The following is a 20,702-nucleotide window of genomic DNA, read 5'->3' on the forward strand; positions in this document are numbered from 1 at the left end:
TGTACCGCAAAAAGCTCTTTTTCTTGCAACATCTGCTCCATGACACAAAGGTTTAGCAACACGGCGCAAATTAAGCAGAATTCTCATAAGTACAAGTGTAAATATATTATTGCTTAAGCTTATTTTATTTCCTTATTAAAACAAACCTACCTCCCTTATATTTCATAGGTAACATGAGGGATTGTGTTAACAACACAGTTTCCAAAGTTTATCCTACTTCAACCAGCACCATAGTATAGATAGGTCGACTCTACGCAATCCATCTGACCTAATTCTGGCGTTGACCGGCCACCTTGCGTTAACCACAAGTTGCCCGCACGCGTTAATCATAACATGCGCGTTGGCGTTGTTAACCCATTCGCCATTCGGTCAAATAATGGAAATGTGTCATGAAGCGCCCGCACTTTATTTCTGTAGAACAAAAGGTACATTCACTTCAATTTGTGTTTGTAATTACAGTCTATTTTATTGAACCAACAAACAATAGCACATCATTGTACTGACCTACTCGTATGTTTGTTTCAACAACATTTATTACTATTTTAGTGTGAAAAAATTTTGTTAAGAGCGTTGTCACATTTTTCATGCAGAAATCGAGAATTTGGCAGATTTCGAAATGATTTTAGTCATATAATTTATTGTTATAGCTTCTTTTGACTTATATCATCGTAATTATCATACGTTTTTACGGAATGTCTATTGACAAAATCTCGTTCAAATTGGATTTTTGCCTACGAAAACAGCGAATTTCGAAAGCCCGATTTCCAGGTAACTCGCGAAGGCACAACTTTGAACTAATATTACAACAAATTTATTTCTAAGTAAGAAGATAGAATGTATTCATTAGAATAAGCATACCCTGAAGAAGAAAGTGTATTGAGAAAATTTTGATGTTTAATTCATTAAAATGCATTTTTATCATGTCTAAGATAGTCAAAATTCGAGAAAATTACTGCAAGAAAACAGGTCACATCTCATAATCTAAAAGTCATTTGGCAACATAAACTACTTTATACTTAAGAAGAAACATAGTACTATTATTGTGTGAAAAAGAAAAAATATCTATCTTCAATCTTCAAATGAAAAATTAATTTGAAAATACTATAAAATCGGGTGCATCAAATGGCATAAATCAGTCGTGCTTTGGCACTCGTAGACGCCGGGTCTATGTCAGTTGACTGCCCACTGACGTATATGCGTCACGCGTGATTTTTTCGTAAATTGTAGTATGATTGAGTACTTTTGATCCGCAAGTATTTTTAATTTATTTGTTTAGGTAAATCGGACTTGTAATTTCTTTCTTTTCAAACTTTTTATTATTTTACTTACAGAATATGGGTAGAATAGATAAAAGATATTATTATGGTATCTGTTTGGTCAGGAAAAAATAAATGACTAATAAAAATTTTAACAGGGTGTCAAAACATTAGTCTATGCTATTGTGTTTCTACCAACATAAAATATACTCTTCCTTACTAATAAAAGTTGAATAGCGTCTGTATGGTCACACAACGCTTCGTCATGTTTTTCCGAAAGTTCAATTACTGACGACTGAATGAAAGAAATTGGTGCGTAACTATTCATCTGATATTAAACGTTTAGTAATAAAGGGGTAGGTCAGGTAAATGGCAAATCCACCAGCGGTCGCTCGATGACACTTAGACAAATAGTTTTATAAAACGTCAACTAAGTTGGTTAGGTATTTGTATTGTAGATACTTATACAAATGAACGTATAAAATGAGTTTATTTTTAAAAGTATAGGTACAGGGTGGAAACGATAAGTGATTTCACTTGATTTTTAATTATACAAGATATCGAGAAACTGTTTACTGTTCCTGTAAGTGCTTCATGAGCTCTTTAAAACAATAACAATAAATAGGTCAAAGAATAAACTGGATCTATGCGAAAATTCAATGTTTCCGAATTTCATACTAAATGTATGCCGCCAGCCATACCTACCATATTAGAAGTGTTAATTTTTTAAATTTAAATTTTTAATTGAGTAATATATAATAATCAAACAACAAACTCGTAAATTGCATTCTTATTTAAATTATTTACGGAAAACATGATTTTAGGTTTAACTTGCTACAATATCATCAAGAGATACTAATTAATAAATACTAAATAAACAGATAAAGGGGACGGCATTAAGGCACTCAGAATTCTCAGAAACCATTGATTTCGTGTTTGTTTGTAACTGTATTAAATGTATGAAAGCTGGAAATATAGGTTTTTTGAATAGATTCAGTTCGTTCTTAAACATATTATTGATGCCGTTTGCTAGGTCTCATGAAGCACTTTTTCAGTAAGTAACCATTTGTTCGACATCTTGTATACCTACTATAAGAAATATTCGAGTGAGATCACTTATCGATTATTTTCTTCATCCTTATTTGTATTAAATTTAATTAAAATACACTAAGGCTGAGGCTGATGCACCACCTAACTTTGACCCTAACTGACAATAACCGGTGTTTTATGTTAGACAGATTTTTGACATCCAAAATTTTGATGTCAATGTTAAAATATAATAATAATAATATAATACCTAATACGTTTATTTTCAGACCATTATGATCCATACAGTATCGTAGACAGTACTTTTTATTTTCTTCATAAATCTTTCTTTTCTTTGTAAAGCTATCTACAAGCTTTAATTTTCTTTGACATCTGGAGTTGTAAAATCTTGCAACTTAAAATTTACTTATTTCCCGTTTTCCCATTGAGCTGAAATTTTGCACGTCTACACAGGCATGCAAAATTTCGTTTCATTTCGCACTAAATAATTTAATTTACACGTGTTTTCATGCGATGGCCAAGTCAATAATATATTTATGTAAAACGTTAATGCTTTCCTGGACTGGACTTGGTATTACATGGATCTCACAACTTTTTACCGTAGAACAACTGAGTAGTGAGACTTGGTTTTTTGACAAGTATTGTTTTTGATGGGTTTGTATTACAGAACACATGTGTACCTAATGGGATAACTGTTTAAAAACACGATTAGATAATTATTAATTTTTTAGCGTTTAGAGTCGCATCTCAAACTAATTTGAAAATTATAAATAACTTTCAATTCCCGCCTTAGGCAGTTCGATTTTTTCAAGTTATTTATAATTTTCACGATTAGATAAATTTTGCTCTATGGATAAAAATCTTAAAGTTACCTCTGATTTTTTAGCATTATACGGCCGTGGTTTACCTATAATAATAAATTCTATAAAATCACAATGATATCAGTATTTACCTCTTTGATTTCCTGACTTGTTTAGATTTACAAAAACTAAATATTTATTATTAACTTTTAGATAATAATGTGAAAGGCGCTTACGATGTTTAGTTACAAGCTCTTTGATGGACACAGATATTATAGATAACGTTTAAAAAATGGCACGCTCGTTTTCATACATTTCATTCTATTTATTTAACCTATCCATATTTATGTGCGGAAACGTCACAAAATCAAAATAAATTTTAATTTTTCCATCCCGCATCATAAAAACTAAAAAGTCAAAAGTAAAATTTAAATAGTAAATATTTTTCATAAACAAGCTTTTGATGCTGTAAAAATAATAAAATAAAACATAAATTCTTTCAAACCCATCAACTTATTACCTACTTTACTCAATTTAAAGATTAAAAACTTGTCGCGGGATTTACTAGTGTAAAAAATACATCAATTACGTAACTTGATTTTGCTAAAAGTCTAATCTGAGAAAAAATCAAATAGGTAAATTATATATTATTTCTTTATTATTATGTATGATGTAGTGTCTTAGGTACGATACAACAACTACGAATATTAAGATCGTTTAGTCGACGCAGCGTTGAAATTGTACAGATAAATGCAGTTTGCGCACTCACTACGCGACGTCAAGCAATAAAAACCTAAAATTCGAACGCCAACTTTTTGCTACAACGCTCTTAACCGTCGTATTTGTAAAGAAAAATTGAGTGAAAAATTAAAATACTTATTAATCTTCTAAATTATTCATGAGTGCACACGTACACTACAATAATGACGCTTGGATTGCTCGGATCAAACTCCCCGCACCCCGCGCTTCCCTCGACCAGAAATTGGTGGGGCGCGTCTTCGTGGATGGCACGATCTACACACACGGCTAAAATAAAAATATTATGCAAATTATTAACAACTTTCAGACTCGCGTGTATAGCACCTGAATACTGCCGCTATAAATCAAATGGGCCGTAACAGGCTTGTTGTCTGGCTTTATGAGTCGCCATAGACGTCTGGAATGGTTTATGGAACACTACAGGCAGTTAGTGGAACTGCCGGGACTGTCGGCTTCGATCTTTTTTATCTGACTCGTCCTAACCACCTTATTATACAGATGCCCACATAATAGTCTACTTGCCGTTTATTGTCTGAAAGAGGAACATTGTTTTTTATGTATTTACCTACTTGTACTACAGATACAGAACTACAGACATTACTTTTACAGAATTTTTTGCAGCCATTGTTTTTGCAATATTATCAGTTAGAATAGGTATGCAACGAAATCTAGAGCTGTAAATATATTGGTTTCATTCGAATTCGAAAGCTTTTTTGTAACTAACCTGTTTACCCCTCGAGGTATTTTATTATGAGTGGGTTCCCCACAATAGTCGAGCGGCGGTGACGATCGAACCGCGTTCTTCGGATCATGATTCGGCCAGTCCGACTCCTCCACCATTCGGCTATCGTCGCTTATTTGTATCCTTTCATCATCAATATAATCATCATCATGATTCTCTCGGGGGATATCGTTAGAAGGAAAGTCATACGACATATTATCATAACGATTGACATGTCTACTTCCTCAATTGACCGTGCCCAGCATTTGCATAGGTATTTACTTAGCGTGCAGCTCAATCGATAGCGGTGACGCCACAGGTGCGGAACGTCACGCAGGAATGGCTAGCGATCTGGCTGCATAATAGATCTAATTGTTTGCTGTAGCTTCATAGCAAGTACATTAGATACACTGTAGGTACCTACTGCATACTAAGAAGGACCAAACAGGCTCTAATATTTAGCATGTTTTAGCTTAGCTTAACTTTTTGCAAACTCGAACATTGAAGACGAAATTACTGATTCAATTTGATTGTTCTGTATCTTCGGATTTTAATGATTACAACTGATGACGATGATGATAACCCTAACATACACACCCGGTAGGTTAGACACAACCTTCTTTCCATTTTGGGTAAAAATAACTATTAAGAATGACTATTCTTTAAAAAACATGTAACTGTTCTTCGGAGAGCACATAGATGCTACTACCTACTGTAAGTACATAGTGGTCGTTACGGGACACGGCAGAAGCCTATCATGGATTGTAAAATCTGATGTAGCGATTAGAATCTTAACGATTTTTATGAATATTGTTATGCCTGAATAAATAAATAAAGGTAAAAAATAAAATATTGCAGGTTTTGTGATGATATTAATCTAGCCAACATCTTGTATATCATTTTCTCTCATATTATACGCCCGTATCTTGGCAATTCGAGTTGCGTCGGAAGAGGCCAACTTTCAGAAACAAGTTTCGACTTTCCGGCCCATACCTACAACATATTGCGATGTTGGCACAGTGACAAAAGTAAACAAAACTGAATTTGAAGTTATTTTCCGTATTAAACCCATCCCTACCCTATAGGGTAGATATATACCGTAAAATTATTTGCAAAACGTAACTTATTCTGTACTCTGCATTTCAATTATACCTGGTCACAAAACGAACTCTCGAATTTTATTCTCCGTCACGCCCTCTCATAACAGCATCCTACGTTGAGTGAAAAAGACAGACAATACCTGAAATATGTAATCGTTTGGAGTTGGGTCTTTGTTGTTATAATTAGGGGTGAAATTATGTGGCATGCTGGCGTGCCCAGCGATCGATGCGATCCTTACGCCACAGGTGCGCCGGGCTCGGCCCGAGTTCACTAACAAGGCTACATTTAAACGTTGATGTATGTAGATCTATGAGCAGTTATTAGTGAGCTGTGAGCAGTTAAATACTCGTTATTTTACTAGAGTTTCGTATCGATTAGGTAATATGATGATTGTAAAAAATAGGTAGGTAGGTACCTAGTACAATCTGTCGTCTGTAAAAATGTGTTTAGGTAAAGTCCACAGAGTGTTAGACTATGACTGCTCCGTCTGGGGCTCAACAATGAATATTAACTTTAAAGTTGCTGAATTTAGAGGTTTGCCTGCTTTCGGATGGGATCCAGTTAAACATAAACTAGAAAATAAAGTTTTTTCAGAAATAATGTTACAGGCTACAGGTAAAATACCAATTGTGAATGTTGCCAATTCAGATATGCGAAATTAAAAATAGTTTGCGATTACGATTGCACAAAAATAACGAACGCCATGCGGGCTTGTCTGGTACTGATAATAGCACCGATACAATAAAATATAAATAAAATCTTCACAAAAAATATTTTGCCACTGAAATTGCGGATTGCGATATCCAATCCCTGCCTTCCGGGTCCAAAAATTTACATTGTTAATCTTCTCATTGTCAAACCGCAGATGTTTCTCATCCTGAATAATGCGGATGATGCATAATTCAGCGGATCTTGTATATTGTCAGACAACGCCATCTATCTCGCGAATTTTACACAAGTACGTCCTTACGCTCCTTCAGGACGTCATGAATAAAAGAAAAATCTCAGCAAAAGAAATTGTTGAAGTATGTAAAGATGGAAATAATATTCAACAAATACTTTCATGGTCATGCACTAAACAAAGATAGGTATTGTATGCTCCATTATACTTTATTTAGAACACCCCTCAATGCAAGCTGAAATATGTTTTAACAATTACATATACCTAGTTAATAAGGTATGCTACCAACAATAAAAATAACAATATAAATAATATCCAAGTACCTACTGCTGATAATATCGATGTAACAGCAATAAAAGGCATAATTATAATGGACGCCTTCTCGCTTTTGATTACTGCCTCTTTTGTGAGAATCTCTCCAGGCCATGAGAAGTAATAAGGGAGATAATTTTGGATCGGAGCTGATTTATAATTCATCTAAATCTATATTGTATCATTTAGAAACACATAAAGAACTCCCATCTTACTTTCAGAGTGTAGAGAAAAAACGCCCCTATGCTGAATTTCACATGAAATTACTTTAAACTACTCGTACCTTTACTACTATCTATATTCTGGTTGTTATTTCTGTTAAATTACTAAAGTATATCTGCTACATAACTATAAATCAATTAAATGTATCCTTTCAGTCAGTATATTATGAAGTTGGTCAATAGGCATTATGTCTCATCGTCATCATCATCATTTTAGCCATAGGACGTCCACTGTTGATCATTGGAGGAGGTCCAATGATTTCTTCAATGTTTCAATGTCACACTATGTCTCAGTAAGTCGCAAAAAAGCGAAACCACAATGAGGTTTTATTGTAAAATTAGATCATTATAGAGTTGGTGAACAGGTGATATCATAAGTTTCTCTATTACTAATTAATTTAACAGCTCATAAAAGCAGTATCAATCAACTCACAAATTTGAAACGACCACCAAACCCACATCATCTATTTTAGTTTTATCTCCAACCCAAATTAAACTTTGTGGTTCGCATTAATGCAATCAATTATGCCATAAACCGCGTATAATAACAAATTTTGCCACACATTTTGCAAAGGAAACATAATTTTAATGCTCGTGAATAAATTCAACCTCGTTTTTAATCTAAAAAGCGTTAGAGTTATCGCGAAACTAATCGTAAATGCATAGAACGTTGTGCTCGATCGACGTGAAATCCAGACCGCAAATTAAAACTGTGAACAGTAGGCCCAGACTTATTGAGTTTATTTTATAACATTGACTTTTCTCAATATAATAAACAGCTCACAATTTTAAGTATTCCGGCGAAGTACCTACTTCCTACAAATCTACTAATTATAATCCTAATGGGCGGATGGATGGATGTTAATTACTCTTTCACGCAATAACTACAGAATACGAAAACCATAATAAGGAAGTGCCAAATCAGGCTAAGAACTCGTGGCGCGATTTTTACCCGCGCCCGCGGCGATTGCGGGCCCGCAGCTTCTGTAGAATGCAGATAATGTATATAATAATTAAATTAAAAAAAATAAAACCGACTTCAAATGCGTGAACACAAAAAAAAACTAAAAATTAAAAATATTGCGTATAAAAAAGTTCATCCCCAATTTTCCACCCTTGGGGGTGAAATATTTTCCTCAAATTTGCATGAAACCACCCTTTTAATAATACCTATTCAACAAAAAATAATCGTTCAAATTGATTTATAATCGGCGGAGATATTGCGTATAAAAAAGTTCATCCCAAATTTTCCGCCCTTGGGGGTTGTTTTTTCTATTATTAAATTTAAATGGGACCACCCTTGAGGTATTACCTATACGCCGAAAAAAGATTTGTTCAAATCGGTTCATAATTGGCGGAGTTATCGCGTAACAAACATAGAAAAAAAAAAACATACCGGTCGAATTGAGAACCTCCTCCTTTTTTGAAGTCGGTTGAAAACGAATGCACATCTCACGCACGACGCGGTTTTCGCCTCAATTGGTTTTTATGTGACTGCAGACAAAAGCTAGTTCAGTGAATTTGTAAAGAAAGCATCGAGTCATTTGTCATATTCTTTGTCAATTTATTTTCTATTGAAAAATTATACCGACATGCGTGACGCGTGTCCCTGTACATACATTGACGCCACAATTAGACATGAGTAATAAATAAGTTGCCTTTAAATAAATTAAAGGTAGTTTTTGATGCCGTGACAATGTATTATGGCAGTAAATAATTCATGAGAGAGTATGGCACGCACGAAGTTCGCCTCATATGCTGTTCAGAAAAAGTGGCTACACTACGCATACTATGTAAATCCACCACCAAGCTATTTTAAATACCTAAATAATTTACTTTGAATACTGCAGAACTGCTAAACTCGAGTGGCAGTGGGCAGGGTACATAGCTTGTAGAGCTATATAATAATAATAATAATTCTTTGTGGCGAGCTGTTGGTGAGTACTGAGTAGCGACACCACGGGGCCTGTTGTTAACCCGAGTGCTCCCGAGAGTCGATCAAGACCCTCGTCTTCGGCTTGCCGAAGTGGAATCCGAGAGGGTCTGCAGGACTTTCACCTCTGGCTTGCCTTAACCGGCCGGCCAGAGTGGAGCCGCTAGAGCTATATGCTCCAGGGGTGGAAGTGTTAAAGGGCATAACGCCGCGAGTAACTTCGGAGAAAGCGCAGCACACCTCTCTACACCCCTGAGCTGGCAGACGCCAATGTTGCCCCTCAGTCCGGTCTATACGACCCATGACGCCAGGGGGGGCCCATTTAGTCGCTGGCTAGTCACCGCCTGCCATTTTTTCAGTCCGAGACTATGAACCAGGCAGGTGACCCGTAGTATCCATCCATAGCCCAGTAACCAGTCCATCCATCCTTCATCCATAACCCTAGTCCATTATCAAATAACTGCAATAGCTCCTGTGCACAGGCTGGGGCTGGTCTCTGGCTACATCCCATGATATAGTCAGAGACTAGATCCAGCATGTGCACCACTTTTACTTTTGTCGATTATTTTTCGCTTAAAACGGCCTCTACGTGTTGGATCTGTATCCCCACGCAAGCCTTATAAAGGACCGGGCCACTTTTGACCCGTGAGCTCCAAAGCGTACAAACATAATAATATTGGGGCAGAAAATTTCTCGAGTGGTGACCTAGTGTGAGCAGACCTCGGGAACTAGGTGGACCGACGATCTGCTGAAGGTCGCGGAAAGTACCTGGATGCGGGCAGCGTAGGACCGATCGTTGTGAAATCCTTGAGGGAGGCCTTTGTCCAGTAGTGGGCTTCATTGGCCTGAAACGAACGAACCGCAGTATTATTGGTCGCAGGCTCCGTTATTTGAAATGGTCTACTTAAACTTTTTATCTTATGGTTAAGCCACATTAAGGGAATACGCAAACTTCGGCGTAATCACCCATTTGTCTGAAAGATGAGCCACACCGCAATTTGGGTAAATGTCAGCATTTGTCGGGCAACGCTTCTAGCAAATGGATAAGTTGTGGGAAAAATGTATAATGGAGGCATTTTATAAAATGACTAAGCTTTGCTCAAATGTTGTGATGATTTGTCAAAAGATATAAAAATGTTTATCATTGAAATTGTGTAATCACTGGCACTGTACCTATGCCTCCTACCCTTCTGCCTCTGGTGAATAAGAAAGGGGCATCCTTCTGCAGTAGAAACCAAATGACATGATGATTATTGCCAGACGACACGATATCAAGCTAATCAAGGTACAATAGCTGCAATAAGTACGACTTTGCAACAATTTTTTTTTAAATTCGAGTGTCAACTGTGCGTAATTTAATGGTACCTACAGTCGAGTTCATAAATTATAATGGCAGTGCCAATATTTTAACTCGATTCTAATGTACTAATATTATCTCGCTACTGTAATACCAATTTGTCGATAAGATCACAGCCATAGCAACGGCCAACAGAGGAAGAAAGAAAACAAAAATAAAATCCTATTTCGCTATTGCACTAACTGACGCCATAATTTAGGTGGACCAGATGTGTGTAATGTGTACTGTTATGTCACAAATTCGGTGGCAAAACTTGTATGGCACTTATTGCGGTCTACTAGTTGCTTTGTATGTGTATATCTGAATGATGATTACGAGTATTTAACCATGAATGTAGCACCCTAATCATACATTTTAATTTTTTTGTCCACAGAATGCCGCGGCAAGGAGTAACAAGCGCGGGGTGAGGTGACGCGGGGGCGCCATGAGCGCTCCGGAGCCGTTCGTGCTTCAAGCGCTGCAGGGCTTCGTGCACGGCAGCGAGAAGTGGCCGGGGCCTCGCGCTGTTAAGATATTTGTGGCCTCCGCTTACAATGGTAAGCGCTTTTCAGCTTAATTCCCGATTACATCGCTTCAAGCGGTCGCGCTGCAGGTCTTCGTGCACAGCAGCGAGAAGTGGCCGGGGCCTCGCGCTGTCAAGATATTTGTGGCCTCCGCTTACAATGGTAAGCGCTTTTCAGCTTAATTCCCGATTAAATCGCTTCAAGCGGTCGCGCTGCAGGTCTTTGTGCACAGCAGCGAGAAGTGGCCGGGGTCTCGTGCTGGCAAGATATTTGTGGCCTCCGCTTACAATGGTAAGCGTTTTGTAGCTGAATGGTCACTAGATGAAACTAACTAAACTAACTTCATCCACTCCAGCTAATTCTTTATTAGTACGTAGACACTTTTCAGGGCACACTTATAATACTATGCGCAACCAGCACTTCGGTACAACACATCGGCAGAAGAAGTGGTGGAAGAAACTCAAATGTTTACAGGCACAAAAATAATAGCACATAATGAACAAGTGTTTGATGTGCAATAGAAAATCTTCAAATCGTATTAACTAACAAGCGTATTACCTAACAAGCACCTTCTTTTGTATTCAAAACAAGACTCATCCTAGAATAAAGAAACCCAACAGAAACTTGTGGCGTGCAATGATATATCACTTTAAAAGCAGCTTTCAGAACATGCTATATTTCTGTTGTCATAAAGTCTAAAGAGTTATACGAGGGGGAATTGTAAAACGCAAAAGTATTCTGGAACAACTGTAAGCCGGGGAAACTAGCTCAGACTACAAACTGCAGTTATCTAAGTATACAGGCAAAGGAGTCGACACAGTCACCCCTAGAATATCAACTGAGTTAGGGCTTGTTCTATGGAGACATCCCGTTTCTTGCAGGATCTTTTTTTACAGAATTCCGTTTAGTAGTTAGTAGACGTGTTTTATTATTAACGTTTACACGACCATCCCTTTTACAGCGTCCCGCAAAATCCCGATCTGTTCGAATTATAATTCGAATTTCAAACACACAAGTGTCTTCACCAGTGGGACGTCCACCCACAAGGTGGACCGACGACATTATAAAGGTAGCAGGAAAGCGCTGGACGCAGGCCGCTACCAACCGGGTAACATGGAAAGCATTGGGGGAGGCCTCTGTTCAGCAGTGGACATCCTATGGCTGAGGTGATGATGATGATGATGAAGTGTCTTCACATGATACTGCATAACTGGATCCCGCAAAACTGGATTGGCGTAGGATAGAGCCCTAAGGCAGGGAAAACCGGCTCGACCTTCAAACTGCAGTTAAAGTGCAGGCAAAAGAGTCGACCACAGGCACCCCTAGAATTTGAACTGAGTTATTGTATTCTAACACATGGCTCTCGCGAATGCCTGAACAATGGGTGGCACGTGCCAAGCATAATATGAAGCCTGGAATATATTTCTGCTGTAACTCTTCCTAATTTTGTTGCGGACGTGCTATTTTCAATCCAAGTTATTATGACATTTGACGTTGAAGAAATGGGCTAATAATATTTTCATCCTAGCTAGTTATTTTGTAGAATTTACCTGGATTTCTTAAGTAACCTGTGTAACACAGCAAAATTACCTACGCTTCTTCAAAATTACGCTTAAACTGGAGTCAAAGTCATGTCAAGCACAGATCTGAGCATGTGGTCGTTGTGTTTCAATAGGTACCTACTTTAATTCCTGAGTATGGTTCATACTTCAGTATGATTTATAAAGTAATTTAAGCGTAAATACTCGCACTGTGCTCAAATTCACGGGCACAACTATACAGGGTGTTTGGTAAATGGGTATATGAGCCGACACTAGCCCATGTTAACATGGGCATATAAATGGTATGGTGAAGTCAGAAATTTGATATCATCATTGTATTTTTTTAAATTTTCATACAAAATAAATTTTATAAAATCCGGTTTGTATTTAAATTTTCATACAAAATAAATTTTATAAAATCCGATTTGTATGAAAATTAAAATAATTAAAATGAAGATATCAATTTTCTGACNTGATATCATCATTGTATTTTTTTAAATTTTCATACAAAATAAATTTTATAAAATCCGGTTTGTATTTAAATTTTCATACAAAATAAATTTTATAAAATCCGATTTGTATGAAAATTAAAATAATTAAAATGAAGATATCAATTTTCTGACTTCACCATACCATTTATATGCCCATGTTAACATGGGCTAGTGTCGGCTCATATACCCATTTACCTAACACCCTGTATAGTGAGGTACATAAAGCTAAGAACTTGTTTACACAGGAATATCTAAAAGGCTTGTTGTCCCACATAATATTTTATGGCACGCCAAATTCGACAAAGTTTGGCACAAAGTTAGGTATTACTCCACTTACTCTTGGCTTAGCGCTCAATACTACTTTGAATAGTGTTCACTCTGCGAGTTCGGTGCTCAAACTTGATGTGCTCCGAGCCGCAGAAACAGGGGGAAAACTGTCAACAAGTCAACAATTATTGTAGATATATTTAATACCTAATTTATTACATAATGGGGTTTAACGCCACTCATTAAATGGCCTACTTTTTATGAGATGCCAAAACACGATTCATGGAGGAATTCATTCACTTCAGAATTGTTGTTTACCGATACATTTATTAATAATAAACTTATTGTTCTAGATTTCCGCGAGGAGAGACGCCAGATCCTCGAGCTGGTGGGGCCGGAGTTGCAGTCCACGTACGATGATCGATACATCGAAGTAAGTTTTACACTAGAAATAAAATCGATATCATCATTATAAATCGTGCCATCCACGAAGACGACGACATTTTTGGTCAAGAGAAGAGCGGAACATTCGCGGAAGAATTATGGGGCGCGTCTTCGTGGATGGCACTATCTTTAGTAGATATCCATCAACCCTTTGCTAAATACCAACTTAGTCAATAGTGAAACCAATTTTTATCTACTTTTACAATGTACACTGCATAATAAATACTCATAAAAACATTCAATATGCCCAGACATCGAATATCATAAATGGGGTAATTAATCTAATTATCATTTCATAGTTTTATTCAGAAACCACTATCTTTACGTCCCCCTTTAACAGGTTTCAACGTTCTGTATTCTGAGGTTTCAACAATAAGTTGTATTCTAGGAAAAAGTCCAATATGTCCCAAATAAAATCCATGAAATCGCGTAACGACGACATCGGCCATCTAGTATTCATATACTTATTTTCTTATTATGTCTGCAAAAGCGAACCTAAATACACGTGATAGTTTTCAAAGCTCCTAGAAGGGAAACCTAGTTATTCATAAATCTGATAGATTTTGGTTGTGATTGTGGTTGTTACAGAAGTTACAAACAAAACATTCCAAAGCTATGCCTCCCACGTAAACAAAAACATTGTCCAGACCGAAAGCGGCAGCTAACAGGATTATAACTTTTGTTCGCGATACTAAAACTGGCTGTACGGGAGTAACGTTACAGCGAAACTTGGCCGCACGTAGTAATTCCCCAAATTCCCTAATATTCCAGGAACTAGCAATCGGAACTGTATGATCAGTTTCGTGTTTGAGATTACTACAACAGTATTGATACGGCAATTCAAGCTGGCCTACTGACGAACAACTTCAACTAAGTTTTGCGAGCTGTGATAGATACGTGTACCTACCAGTCAACGTGAAATTTTGAATTCCGCAGTTTATAATGTAACGCATTAGATTGTAAACTAACAGTGGGTTTATGATGACGATGATGACATAATTAATGATAATTATTATCAGGTTTACAAATACTTCTCAATCTACATCATACCACAGTTTATTTTATTCGGAAGCAATTCAAGAAGACAAGATTTGTATGACTACGACCACCCACCATGTAAATCCCAAAAAGACAAAAGCATTTTTGTGAAAACCGCCGTAGGAGGTTATTTAATTATACAGCGTACCTACCTCGATGTTTGTTATTTATTAATATTGTATCGAGAAGAAAAGCCTTCCGTACTTTTCATTGATTTTTGTGGTACTTACGAGTAAGTATTCCAAGTCGAAGTTACGAATATTCTCATTTCTATAATTTCATAGCAAGTCCAATGACAGGTCACACACATACCATGAGTATTATTGAGTATGTACCAGCCCTTTTCTGCGTAATTTGTTAATTTAGGTATCACTGAGAACTTTATCTAAGTTTTAGCAAAGTTGGTGAGCAAACAAAAATTTATTTGCTTCTCAAAACCTATTCTAATGAGATTAAAACTTTCTTTCGATCTGAAAACTGCTTGTATGGTTATTACGTTACAACTGAGACTGTGCCTCTCATAATTCCGAATATACCCGAAAGTTTTCAGTAACAAGAGTCGCAAGACAAGACGTCGGAAATTTCAACTCTCGACTCCGAACGTGGTAGTAGACTAAGGGCTAGTGAACGCCAGACCTACGAGTACGTTATCTATACTTCTATACTAAAAATATTATAAAGCTGAAGAGCTTTGTTTGTTTGTTTACTTGAACGCGCTAATCTCAGGAACTGCTAGTCCGATTTGACAAATTATTTCAGTATTAGATAGCTTAATAGCTTTCCTCAGCCTTTATACTATCACGCTACGACTAATAGGAGGATAGCAACAATGAAAAATGTTGTGAAAACGGGTTTTCACGCGTAGGTACGTCGCGGGCACAGCTAGTTTTTTATAAGCTGAAAGTTTGTCAGTGCATGCTCCCAACATAGGTAAGAACGTTAGTGCATCATGAAGTTTGGCTCATCGTAACTTTGGCCTAAAATGGTAGCAAGGAATTGGAACGGTCAAAACTCTCTGGCTGAGTTAACAACTTCTAATTATTGCCCTAATATACTCGTACATGAAGTTTAGCTTTCATGGTATAACGTACCTCTACTGGGAGCATGCGCTGACAAACTTTCAGCTTTTATAAAATTTAATAACGTACTTAGTTCTGGCGTTCACTGGCTCTTAGTCTATAGGGGAATTCGACGCTCGAATGTTACCAATGCGGGGATATTTAAATAAGAGACGCTAACAAGCCCTTTCTTTTGAAAATGCGACGTATTTGTATGATGGAACTTGAAAAGTATTTCAACATCTAAGATTTTTCTGTGAAACTTTCGAATTTGAGTGAAACGATAGCGGTGATATTTTAATCCATAAGGATTTATATCTATTGGTTTTAGGTTTTCCTCGCAGGCTTCAAATATGTATTAAATTGCAAAAGCTTGTAAACTTTTTATAGTTGTTCAGTTCAGAAACACTCTGCACAAATGTTACCTGAACCATAAAATAACATTGAATAGTTTGTAGTACAATCGTGATACCTACATTGTAATCAAACTGTTGGTACACTCATTATCGCAACTTGAATCTTAATAAGAGATGACAGCAGTTAAATATTTGAATATGACAATGTAGACACAATAAAACTATGCAGACCAATATTATCATACTGAACTATTTTCGTGGTTTTAGAGGCCATTGAAATCAGCCTATTGTTATGTAAAGATACTATCGCGACGTCACACGTGACATGTTGCCCCGATACTGAACTTGTTTTCGGCAGCTTCTTAGCTCAGCTACTGGCAATAAGAGCTACTTTAGATGTTTATTTTGGTATAAATTTAACCCACTTGACAATGCAAATTAGAGGAATACTCCCCAGTCTTGTTTGTTGCTCCACTGTCTTTTATTTAGGAAGACACTTTTGGTTGGTACTGGAGTGCAAAGAAGTACTCAACAAAAACATTTAGTTAAACTCTACGCCTGGTTAATTACTACCAGTTTATAAAAAGCCGTATGACCGATTTGATTATAGTTTATTCATTTCAAAGTCCATGCGTTGCACTTAAACGCAATCGTTATAATGTTGGCTGTGTTGCACTAACTTACTTTGACCGTTACTTTTTACAATAACCGGTGCTTTTTGTATATGTATATAGAGTATGACAGATTTTTGACGTTTGTTAAATTCAAAGTAAGATGGTGCAACCCAGCCAAATGCGCTTTTTTAGCATTTTAAATGGCAAAATCTAAGCTTTACTCTAGCAATAACTCTTTCCAGTTTTAACTCGTTCCGTGAATTTTCAACAAGACAACTTTAAACAGGAATAAAAGTAAATTATTCGTACTAAAAACAGACTAAAAACACAACTGCGGCAATTGTTTTTATGAGTTTTTAGTCGAAATATATTCTACGAACTCATGACTATCAACAACACTGAAGTGACGCCCGTATTCACAAACATTGCTATATTTGCTATGAGGTCTCACGGTGCGCGAGGACGCACAGAGTGATACACGAACCAATCACAGAGCTCTATTCAACGCTGTACGTTAGATTTTCTGCTTCCACATAAGCAAGCATCTTTTGTGAATACGGGCATGAGTTATATTCGTTTCTGTTGTTTCGTACACCCACGTCATCAATTTCAATGCGGGCGATACGAGATGACCTAGTCCCGTGACTAGTTCAAATGGCTTTTTGAGGTAGCACTCTAGTTTTGATGGCACATCGTAAAAGAGGAAACATTTCCCAATCTGGATTCTAGTTTGGTTGTCTTCATATTAAAGTTGGAATTGTACCTATTACCATTGCAGGAACAGACAGTACTTATTTTTGTGGAGTTAACAGAGAGAGAACAGAGTACTTAGTTGGTTGGCATTGTACTCTAGTAAGCCACTAAAGGCTTACTAGAGTATGCATTGTAGGGTTCTTTTTTCTTTTTCAGGGGGGGGGGGGGCTTGGTCTCTGATNTCTTTTTCAGGGGGGGGGGGGCTTGGTCTCTGATAATCTTATGCCATGTAAGGGGGAGGGGGGGTGATTGGTATCGTAGCTCATAAGTTAGTTTAGTACTATCAACTATTATCTTATAAAAGAAAATAATTAGTCTTTTGTTCTAACAAGCTGACTCGACGAAAGGGCAGTGGCAATCCATGTATGGAAGTTGGACCAAGTGCTGCCCAATGAAACTATAGTGCATTTTGTTCCTCAGGCCAATACTAATGTGTTAACCGGAGCGCACTGAAATCTATCCCTGGAGTTAAGAGAAAAAAAGAGTTTTGTTTTGAATTATTTACATATAAAATATCATCGACATATACGTACTACGCATAAGATTTCGCGGTTGTGGCATTAAATAACACTAGGTTGAACTTAACCATACTGCATCCGTACACCTTACTTTAGTACGACGAGCAGCTGGACAAGCTGAAGGTAAGAAGACCAGAGTTATGCACAAGTTGTTGAACAAGCTAAGGCGAAATTGACAATAACCATACACTAGAAGCTGGACAAGCTGAAGGTGAGAAGACCAGAATCATGCACAAGCAGCTGGACAAGCTAAGGCGAAATTGACAATAACCATGCACTAGCTAGAAGCTGGACAAGCTGAAGGTGAGAAGACAAATCATGCACAAGCAGCTGGACAAGCTGAAAGTGAGAAGACCAGAATCATGCACAAGCAGCTGGACAAGCTAAGGCGAAATTGACAATAACCATGCACTAGAAGCTGGACAAGCTGAAGGTGAGAAGACCAGAATCATGCACAAGCAGCTGGACAAGCTAAGGCGAAATTGACAATAACCATGCACTAGAAGCTGGACAAGCTGAAGGTGAGAAGACAAATCATGCACAAGCAGCTGGACAAGCTAAGGCGAAATTGACAATAACCATGCACTAGAAGCTGGACAAGCTGAAGGTGAGAAGACAAATCATGCACAAGCAGCTGGACAAGCTAAGGCGAAATTGACAATAACCATGCACTAGAAGCTGGACAAGCTGAAGGTGAGAAGACAAATCATGCACAAGCAGCTGGACAAGCTAAGGCGAAATTGACAATAACCATGCACTAGAAGCTGGACAAGCTGAAGGTGAGAAGACAAATCATGCACAAGCAGCTGGACAAGCTAAGGCGAAATTGACAATAACCATGCACTAGAAGCTGGACAAGCTGAAGGTGAGAAGACAAATCATGCACAAGCAGCTGGACAAGCTAAGGCGAAATTGACAATAACCATGCACTAGAAGCTGGACAAGCTGAAGGTGAGAAGACAAATCATGCACAAGCAGCTGGACAAGCTAAGGCGAAATTGACAATAACCATGCACTAGAAGCTGGACAAGCTGAAGGTGAGAAGACAAATCATGCACAAGCAGCTGGACAAGCTAAGGCGAAATTGACAATAACCATGCACTAGAAGCTGGACAAGCTGAAGGTGAGAAGACAAATCATGCACAAGCAGCTGGACAAGCTAAGGCGAAATTGACAATAACCATGCACTAGAAGCTGGACAAGCTGAAGGTGAGAAGACAAATCATGCACAAGCAGCTGGACAAGCTAAGGCGAAATTGACAATAACCATGCACTAGAAGCTGGACAAGCTGAAGGTGAGAAGACAAATCATGCACAAGCAGCTGGACAAGCTAAGGCGAAATTGACAATAACCATGCACTAGAAGCTGGACAAGCTGAAGGTGAGAAGACAAATCATGCACAAGCAGCTGGACAAACTGAAGATGAGTTGACACCATTCACAAGCAGCTGGACAAGCTGAAGGTGAGATGATAAGAACAATGCACAAGCAGCTGGACAAGCTAAAGGTAAGAAGACTTATTCATTATTTCCAAAATGAACTTCTCTGCTTCATTTTGGAAATAATGAATTTCTGTCAACTAATCAAACTATTAAAACAGCGCTAAATCATCGTAGATAGTTTTTAAGTTATAAATGGTGTAACTAACACGACTATTATTCCTTCAGCAAAATATTAACCTCCGTAAAATTCGCATGAGTAGGACTTATATATCCTAGCGAACGCCTAACAAATCCACCGAACGTTCCCCAAGGCGCCTCACAATGGGATGAAGTGCCAAAATGCACTCTATGACGCTACGCCAACTTTCTGTCCCCGAGGCTTTGCAAGTATTTAAGGCCTTTGTAACAGAATTCTACTCGATTTTAGTTTAAATCTAACTTCGATTTGAAGTTTATTCAGGCAAAACACAGTTACTCAAAAGTATGTAGAATTTTTTTTTATTGTATTTAATACTGTATCTCATGTTGATAGCCAAATAAAATAAATAAATAAATGGTAGATGTAAAAACAAAATTTAAATTCATGATGCTTATGCTATATGTGTCCCGAACAGGCGTGTTTGTATGATTTATTAATGATTAAACGAACTTACCTTAGTGACGTTCTATCATAATTATACGAGGGCTTCATCCGAAGAAATTAGAAGAATAATTGTAGTTTCGTGCAACTACTCGCTAATCATACACAATAGTTTAAAGTAATAAAAAAATAACACAGGTAAAATAAAATCCTAAACTGGTATCCCCAAGCAATCATCATAACGGTCGCTCGTTCAAACTTCATTTAGTTGAAAGTGGTAGGATACACAAGACAACATCTACAGATGTTGTCGTAGTTACTATAACACCATGGACAAAATAATATTTCGTATTCTTGGGTAAGTATGTGGTGGGAGGGTTCTAATTTCTTCGGATGAAGCCCTCGTATAATTATGATAGAACGTCACTAAGGTAAGTTCGTTTAATCATTAATNTGAAATAGTGGTTTTATTCCTGCAAGTAGCACCTACTACGCCTGACATAGTAAGGGCAAGCTCTCAACGGCAGTCATCATCGTCCGGTCAGCGCTCTCGAACACACACAAACGCATACAGTCCACTGCAGTCCACCACACAAGTAGTTAATGTTTTTTTATTATATTGCTAATAAAATACAAATATTTTTTCAAAAATATTCTGCATATGTATTATGCGTAATATGGATAACCTT

The 20,702-nt window shown here is 37.3% G+C and overlaps 1 protein-coding gene across 1 annotated transcript in view; it reads left to right on the plus strand.

Annotated features, from left to right (window-relative positions):
- The window catches only part of LOC114351694 (NACHT domain- and WD repeat-containing protein 1), a 139,720-nt gene that overhangs the window by 42,533 nt on the left and 76,485 nt on the right, over positions 1-20,702 (plus strand). Inside the window, exons 2-3 of the mRNA XM_028302996.1 lie at positions 10,782-10,944; positions 13,564-13,643. Of these exons, the coding sequence (XP_028158797.1) occupies positions 10,833-10,944; positions 13,564-13,643 (192 nt within the window). The 5' untranslated portion in view covers positions 10,782-10,832. The remainder of the gene's footprint in view (positions 1-10,781; positions 10,945-13,563; positions 13,644-20,702) is intronic.

The sequence above is a fragment of the Ostrinia furnacalis genome, unplaced genomic scaffold (genome assembly GCF_004193835.3).
Source record: "Ostrinia furnacalis isolate ACB-3 unplaced genomic scaffold, ASM419383v2 OfSCF1172, whole genome shotgun sequence".
NCBI lineage: Eukaryota > Metazoa > Arthropoda > Insecta > Lepidoptera > Crambidae > Ostrinia > Ostrinia furnacalis.